The sequence below is a fragment of the Rattus norvegicus genome, chromosome 9 (assembly GCF_021556685.1).
Source record: "Rattus norvegicus strain SHRSP/BbbUtx chromosome 9, alternate assembly SHRSP_T2T, whole genome shotgun sequence".
Lineage (NCBI taxonomy): Eukaryota > Metazoa > Chordata > Mammalia > Rodentia > Muridae > Rattus > Rattus norvegicus.
In genome coordinates, this window is record NC_141542.1 from 71,120,001 (window position 1) to 71,128,791 (window position 8,791).

Below are 8,791 nucleotides of genomic sequence, written 5' to 3' on the forward strand. Positions count from 1 at the left end.
CAACAGCCACTCTGACTTACTGCACTCACCAAGAGGGAATGCATGCCTGGTGCTGTAAACGTGGTCAACTTCTCATAGCTGGTGAAACCCTGGAACCTAGAGAAGCAGCACTGTAACATCTGTGCTCTAATACTCGTCCTCATGCCCACAGCTAAGCACAGCTCTCACCCCTCGGCTTCTTCTTGCAGCAGAGGACAATTACACAAAGTCGCAATGCAGAGGACAGCGGACAGCTGACAATACAACTCCAATATTTAAGGCTCAGAGAACACTGCAGACATGGGTTGGAGACTGAGAACCAGAACCTCTGCTGAGACAGTGTCTTCCTTATATGAAAGTGAAAATGTACCATGAAATCTCAACAGTATAGTTGCCTAAGTAATACCTAAACATGCCAGTGTGGGTGGGGAACTCTCACAGGGCCCAGCCCAGCCCTAGATGAAGATGTACAGCAATCAATGTTGGTGAAAGAGAATCAGATTAGTAACCCTAATAGGTTACCAATCCCAAGCAACCAGCCCTAAAACCATACATATGAACAGCATTAAATGAACTCAGCTCGTTGTATTTATTTATTTACTCTCCCTCCTCCTCTATCTCACATGCACACATATAATAATAATAATAATTAAGAGACTATTATTGGGGTTGGGGATTTAGCTCAGTGGTAGAGCGCTTCCCTAGGAAGCGCAAGGCCCTGGGTTCGGTCCCCAGCTCCGAAAAAAAGAACCAAAAAAAAAAAAAAGAGAGACTATTATTTTAGAGTGGAGCACAGAGATGATCGAGAGGGGTTGAAAGGAGAAGACAGGGTGGGAAATGATGTAAATACGGTACTCATGTACGTTATGTTTTATAAAAGATAAGGGAGAAAGAATATGTCTAGTGGATGTGTAGTCAGGTGTGGGGAAAAGGGGTGCCTCGGCAGGCCCATGCTGAGGCATCCCTTCCCTCTGAGGAACCAGCCACATGATGGTATAGTACAGAATAGAGTTTATTCAGGGCATGGGGAGGGGAGTTGAGGAAGTAGAGACAGAGAAAGAAAGAGAGGGAGGGTAGAGGAGTAGAGGCCAGCCATGAGCATGTGGGGGGCGGGGGGACAGGGAGAGAGGGGAAACAGAAGTAAGGGGACAGAGCAGAAGCAAGAGAGCAAGAGAGAGGGGAGGGGGCAAACAGCCCCTTTTATAGTGAGTCATGCTTACCTGGCTGTTGCCAGGTAACTGTGAGGTGGAGCCTAGACTAAATGCCAACTACGTATGAAGTAAAACTTTAATTTAAAAAGAAGAAATGAATGACACCAGTTGCCTCTTAGTTTTTGTCTTTACTGTTGAACTATTTCCCAAGTATATCTGAAAGCTTCCTTTTCAATGACTGTATCAGTTTCTTACATTTTTATAAGTAGTAAAATAATTAACAGCTTACTTTCATCATTTTCTTGGTTTCACGGTTGAGAACCATCTCCAATACAAATACATCGCCTGCGGTGGGCTGCTCTGGTGTGTCCTCCTCCTCCTCCTCCTCCTCTTCCTCCTCCTCCTCCTCTTCGGTCTCTCCGAGCATGGAAGCAAAGACTTTGTGAACTGACTTACTCACCCCATCTGACGTTTCTCCTAAGGAAACATACAGTGAGGTTTGGGGGGGAAAATCAGTAAAACAACTTAAAAAGAAAATGCTAGTAAATGGAGTACAAATTCCTTACCACAGCAACAGACTTGAAAGTAAATTGCAAATGTCCACTCAAAATAACAAAGAGAAAAGAAGGCTGCTGCAAAGCCATGTGCTTATTCTGCAGGAATGGCTAATTCACCCTCAGCACCACATCTAAGATATACAGGCAAAATGAGAGAAATCAAAAGCAGATACAGCAATGGGTAAAAGCAAAAAGGGAAAACTTTTTTTTTTTTTCTAGTTAGTGGTATGGTGACCTCTAACTGAAACCTAAGAGATATGAAGGCTTAAAGACAGGAGGATCCTGGGAACTTGCTGATATAGCCAGTTGGTGAGTTCCAGGATCAGTGAATATGATGGTTTAAATAAGAAAAGCCTCCGTAGGCTCAAATATTTGCCACCAGGAAGTGGAACTACTTGAGAAGGATTAAGAAGTGTCACCAGGCGTGGGCTTTGAGGTTTCAAAACCCCACCCAGGCTCAGGCTCAGTGTCTGTCTTCCCCCTATCTCTTCTCCCCTCCCTCCCCCCCCCCCTCTCTCTCTCTCTCTCTCTGTTTCTCTCTGTCTCTGTCTGTCTCTGTCTGTCTGTCTCTGTTTCTCTCTCTCTCTGGATGAGGATGAGGATGTAGCTCTTAGCTACTTCCCCAGCACCACGCCTAAGCTCTAAAACTGTAAAAAACAAAAGCCCCTAATTAAATGTTTTCCTCTATACAAGTTTCTTTGGTCATGGTATCTCTCCACAACAATAGAACAATAACTAAGACAGTAAGAAACCCTGTCTCAAAAAACAAGCTAGAGTGTGATAAAGGAAAATATTCAATGTCCATTTCTATACACACACACGCGCGCGCACACACACACACACACACACACAGGAAATAAAATTATCATTAGTCATAGAAGACATTATCATGCCTTACCTATATTATTATCATTATATATAATCCAAAAAATTCTACATAAAAATTATCAGAATACATAGTTATCTGGCAAAGTAATTTGCTACAGGCTTTAAAATATTATATAAGTTGTAAGAAATTAAACTTAGGGCCCTGGACACACGATACTAGATAAGTACTCTACACTAAGTTATATCCTCAGCTCCCCTTTTCTTTTTGAGACAGAGTCTCACTAATTTCAAGCTGGCCTTGAACTCATTTTGTAACCCAGAATGGTCTTGAACCTGGGATCCATCTGTCACAGCCTCCCTAGTATCTGGGATCACAGAACTTTTATGTATCAGCAATAACGAACTGCAAATGACATTTAAAAAAGCTCAGCCTGTGTGGTAAGCAGAAAACGACTTTAAGAATTGGTATTTAGGGGTTGGGGATTTAGCTCAGTGGTAGAGCACTTGCCTAGCAAGCACAAGGCCCTGGGTTCAGTCCCCAGCTCCGAAGGGGGAAAAAAAAAAGAAAAAAGAATTGGTATTTAGAAACATCAAAAAAGAAAAATTCTAGAGATTTCATCTTTCCAATTTTGTAGATTTTGCCAGACATTGTTCAAAACTGACTTTTCTTCTACTCAGAGTACATGTGCTTAGACTACCAAGACGTTCTGAAGAGTTCCAGGGCAATCCTTCCTAAAAACAAGGAACATCGGACCTCTAAAGGACTGATGGGTAAGGAACAGGAACATCTCACCTCTAAAGGACTGATGGGATAATTTCAGCTAAGGCAGACAGTTCTCATGCACCAGAAATGAACTCAACCTACCCTATTTTTACCTATGAAAGGCCTACTGGGCTTAAACGTGCAGTCACCAGTGGTACTGCTGTAATAACTGAACCCCAGAGACTGTTCATTGAAAAGTTCACTTTTCCCTAGGGAAATAAGCGAAGACCTTAGAAGTCAGAACTTCTTCAGCCCCTTCCCTACCACTAAGACACTTAGCTCAGTCCTGTCTCCTTGCCTCTTCTTCCTACATGGTCTACAAACTCAGGAACAAAAGTAGAGTTCAGTTTAGCTCTCTAGCCAGGCCTCCAGACATGAAACTATATTCTAACTGACACCAGCATCTCAAGAAATATGACATGGGCAAATAGATATGTTAAGGATGAGCATTCTGATTAGAAAAGTACATAATCACTGGAAACTCATTAACATATTTATTTAGGCTGGAATTAGTTGGAATGTACCAACCAAGTATAATATCTGGATATGAAAAGCTAAGAGCTGTGTTCTGGTTTTATTTGTGTTGGTTTGCTGTGATAAAACAGTAACCAAAACCAAACTACGAAACAAAAGGCAAATTTGGGTTAAAGGTTACAGTCCATCAGTCAGGAAAGCCAGGAAAGCCAGGGCAGGAGCTCAAGGCAGGAGCTGGAGGTGGGAACTGGAGCAGAGACTAAGGAGGAACAGTGCTCACTGGCTTGGCTTCCAAAGCTTGCTAAGACTGCTTTCTTAGACAACCAAGGTCCACCTGACCAGGAGTGGCCACACCCACAGTAGGTTGGACTGCTGAACCTATCCACAGCAATCAATCAAGAAAATGCCCCACAGACATGCCTACTGGCCAAGTGGTCCCTCTTCCGAGGTGCCTCTAGTGTGTCAACTCAACTAAAAGCATCAGTCTGTCTGCTAGAGTAAGGCAGTGCACCAAGAGACCTGTGACATGTGTGAAGTCCCACCCACCCAGCTAAGTTTGTACAGTAGTAAACTTGGTACTGCTTGGAAAAGTATCCCATTGAGAAGGCCAATTTAGAGACTGAAAATAAAGAGGCCCTAAACAAATGTGGGCTTCAATATAAAACATCACCATACTAGAGCTAGACCAAAACAACCATCATGCTGTGCAATGATTTTTTAAGATATAACTATTAAGCTACTATGTAGCAAACGCTGATAAACCAGGTAATAAGAATAGAATATCATTACAATAAAACACAAGCAATAAAACATAAACACAATAAAAATAAAAAGCAAAGTGTTTTTATCAAATCATTTTACTTAAGTGCTCTTAACGTTTAAAGCCAGCACATACCCTCATTGGCGTCTCTGTCCTGGGATTTGGCGGAGTCAATTCCTGATGATGATGGGACTTCGGCATCGCCTGGGTTTTCTTTGGGTGACGATTTCCCTTTTTCCTGAACACTCTGTGAATGGAAATTAGTTAAACACTTCCCAAAACTGTTGGACTTAATCCTCTCAACCTTGGATAGGGCATTTGCCTTATCTTTATAAAAGTTGAACCTCCCTTCATGATATGTGGAATCTAAATTGGAATAGTTTCCAAATGTTTTGAAGTACTTAAGTCTTTAGTTATGTAAGTCATTTGCAAATATGTATACAATAATTTTAAATATTTTAATGTCATTAAACTTTAAATAAACAAGAGGGTGCATAAAAGTCCATGAGACAAGTAAGAAACCACTAGCTAATATCAAAAGGGTCAACAGATCTTTACGTTCCCTTGGCCTTCAAACAAGTAAGAAACAATTTAAAGTTCAGAACTTTATTAAAATTTGAAAACAAAAGAAAAAGATGCCCTCGTTATGAGGCAGTTAAGTTCACTTTTATGTTAAGAAAAACATTTCACCCTGAGACTCCTCAAAAAACAGGTGCACCAGAGGTATTTGTGGTTTAGTGATGAGGCGCTTTGTTCAACAAGCTGGAGGCCCTGAGTTTTGATCCCCAAGACCACTGTACAGACGACAAAAACAAAAGGCCTGGTTCCTACAGCGTGATGCCCCACCACTGTCACAACCTAGTTTCAACAAGTTTAGAACTAGCCAGACACCCTGGGTGGCTGCAGCTTTCCTGGAGAGCATTTGGCTATCATCAACTTAAAACGTAGGAGGTCGGGGGAGGTTAGCGCCCACGGAGGCCAGCTTTCGGGTGATGAGATGTCTTTAGAGGAGCTGAGTACCGGGGTGGGAGTGAAAATCAGAGTTTCTGGGAGAGGTAGAAACTGCCGGGATTCCCGGCCCACCCTGGGCAACCCACGCCACGCCACTGTTTCGGGGGGGGGGGGGGGGAGATCGAGGAGCACCAGGGCCCAGCGGCTCACTTTTTTCTCCCGAGTTTTTCTCTCTTCTCTCCGCCTTTCGAACTCTTCAAAGGAGATTTTCCCTTCTAGGTAGTCGATAAGTTCCGGGCTGAACCCCGACATGTCTGCGGGGCCAACACAGCGCAGCCGGCGGGTAAAGGTGCAGCACTCTCCGGCTCTACAGGGCGCTTTGGAGATAAGGGACCGGCGTCCGCCCTAGAAACCTCCCCGGCCCGCGCTGCAGCCGCGCACTCGAGTTCCGCTGGCCGCTCTAGGCCCGGGGCCTCTTTCGGCAGGCAAGGGGAGTGTCCAAAAGCATCTTTCAGACGCTAGCCTCCCTTGGGCTACCAAAAGGAGACTTTTGATCTGGGCATGCAGCACAGTGGCAGAGCGTTTGCCTGGGTTTTTATCTCTAATGCCAATCAACTTTTATGCCCCGAACATTCAAACTCTTAAAGGAAATCAGACTCTTTACTGTATATCCACTACATACATCTTTCAAAATAATCCTTAGGAACCTATGAGAAGAAAAAGGGAGAGGTGTGGGGAGGGTAATAAACATTTGAGATAGGAAAAAGGGCAACACCTGAGGTGTAAAGACTTGAGGAAGGGGTGGAAGAGAGGGGGTCAAACTAGAGGGTGGGGGAGATTTTCAACTCCTAGGAGCTACTGTGATTTGCATCTTATCTTTTTTATAACTATCTCTTTGCCCTATTCTAGAGACACTACCTATAAACATCGTAGACCTATGCTTATGTGCCATTATAAACCTGACTAACCTAATAACGCACATTCAAAACACATTTGTGAATAAAGTTGAGTGAAACTACAAGAGCTTTTGGAACTTTGGGCAAAAGAGGTGAGCTCAGCATAGTTCTGGCTTCAAAGACCGGAGCCTATCTTTGACCATTCTTTATGATAATTCAGGCAGAGCAGATCTGTAGCAGGGTTTGCAGAATCAGAGGTCAGGACCTGCAAGAGCAGGACTACCAGATGGCAGAAACCTATCTCAGATGAGAGTCACCTGAGAAAGGAGCATACACAGGCATGAAAACACAAGCAGATGGAGTGTGTTGATGTAATCCCCCAGAAACATCTATGAGGATTACTCCCCTGAAGTCTTCGGGGTGTTGGGGAACTGTGTCTAAGACTCTAGGGCTGTTTTCAGACTACTCAAAGCGGGGGTTACTACCTGGAAAGGAAAACACTCTCCTGAGACCCAAATGCTTAGGCTGGTTTCTGTTATTCTTGGCTGCTGGGAAAATGAGAGTAACACGTCAACAGTTGCAGATGCATATTAAAAGAGAAAGGGGCTTGTGAACAGGGGTGGGAGAAGGTACGTTCTGCTAAGGATCATCTCCCAGATATGGAAGGAGCTTTTGGGGGTTGGGGGGGGGTTGGTTTTTGGTTTCTTTCTTTCTTTTTTGTCAGAATACAGCAGAATGCCTTAAAGTTTAAGTGATTCTTCATGTTCTACTTCCTCGCAGTGATTTGTCTGTTGGTGAGTCAGACAGCCATATTACCTTGAGATGAAGCCAAATTGAAACAGCAATAATGAAAATACTAAGAAGAAACATTTTGGTCTTTCAGACTGATTTTTGAGACTCAAAATGGAAAGTCTAAGGAAGCAGAACATTGAACTTATGCCATGACAACTGAATTAAAAGAGTACAGAGAGGTGACTCCGTTCTTTCTCTTGTTAGAGAAATACACTGGAAGAGTTGTGATGCTCCTGGGGTGACCATTTTTCCATGGGCCTCTCACTCTTCTAGAAAAGCTTGTGAGTCTTTTCTCTTGAACTTCATCTTTAAACAATAAAAATCATGAAGGTAGAAGTCTCATTATAGGACAAGGAAGCATGATTTTTTTTCTTTTTTGCGATAGGCTCTCTGTCTCTCTCTGTCTCTCTCTGTCTCTGTCCCTCTCCCTCTCTCTCTATCACTGTCCTGGAACTTACTATGTAGACCAGGCTGGTCTTGAACTCTCAGACAATCACCTGCCTCTTCCTCTTGAGTGAAGGGTTTAATAGGTGGGCACCTGGCCTAGATTTGTTTTCTAATCACTATAATAAAGATACTATTTCCCTCGAAGGTGAAAGTTGGACTTGTTTCCCCTGGCAATTTCATAATAAGGAGAGAGTGTCCTACACCTGTGGGCCCATGTTCTCGAGTCTCCTTCAGTAAATGAAGATTGAGAACCTAACGGGACTGTGAGTCATGTTCCCTGCCGCACCTGAGTCAGTGGAAAGTTGTCTCTGATCTGGGATCTCATCACCTGCTAGGACTGATGAAAATTGAGAAGGGTAGTATTTTGCAACTAGGATAAAATTCTCAATGCTCACAGAAACCCTTGGCCACACTAGATCCGGAACATAGGACAATAGGCCACATCTTGGAAATAGAATCCTCACCAAAGAGGTTCAAAGTCAGGGTGGAAAGGCTGCCAAAAACCTGTATATAGAGATGCACCAGGGGCTCTTGACAGTCTATGGCTCTTGAAGTACATTTGCTTCCATTAGAGGAAACACTTCAATTCTGGACCTCCGTCATACTTGTTCTCTTCCCTGTGGGCTTTAGAAATGTGTGTGGAGAGGTTCTGCTTAGCAAAATGATGGAGTGGAGTTGAATGAGTTTCTAACTGCAGTGTCTGAGGAACAAGTGTGCAAACAGTCACATGTTGTGAAAACAGCTTTCCCCAACTGCCAGTACCATACATTTATGAAACTAGACCAATATGAGACACACGGGGAGGAATTCTTAAGCCAAAGGGTAAATACCTCTGCCCTGTGACTTACAAACTTGTAGCTAAAAGTCTCCTGTGGGTTCACATCAGTTTCAAGGACTCTGAAATTAATGAGCACTCACCTAGATTAGAAATAATGCTGAGAAAGGAAAATCAAGCCTCTAGTTCCACTTAGGATCTCCATGGTAGTAAGGAACCTCTCACCCAGCCATTTACCTGTATAAGCTGTTATATACTTCAATTAGGAGTAACTTGTTAATAATTGCTAATATTTTTGAATGCTGGATAATAATCCTGTTAACTAAAGTCTTTTGCTTTAGTTTTTTTTTTTTTTAGCACTGTGTGAAGGATGGAAGATGCCCTTGAATTTAACAAGTTCTCAGTTGAACACTTGCTA

The 8,791-nt window shown here is 43.1% G+C and overlaps 1 protein-coding gene across 3 annotated transcripts in view; it reads right to left on the reverse strand.

The window, feature by feature from the left end:
• Positions 1-5,844, reverse strand: part of Gtf3c3 (general transcription factor IIIC subunit 3) — a 34,420-nt gene extending 28,576 nt beyond the window's left edge. Inside the window, exons 1-3 of one of the 3 annotated variants that reach the window (XR_015628701.1) lie at positions 5,674-5,844; positions 4,648-4,759; positions 1,420-1,607 (exon numbers count right to left, since the gene is read on the reverse strand). Coding sequence is in view for 2 of the 3 variants with exons in the window: in NM_001108239.1 (NP_001101709.1) it covers positions 1,420-1,607; positions 4,648-4,759; positions 5,674-5,775 (402 nt within the window). In the remaining variant the exon portion in view is untranslated. 3 annotated transcript variants of the gene reach the window in all.
• Positions 5,845-8,791: the final 2,947 nt, after the last annotated feature.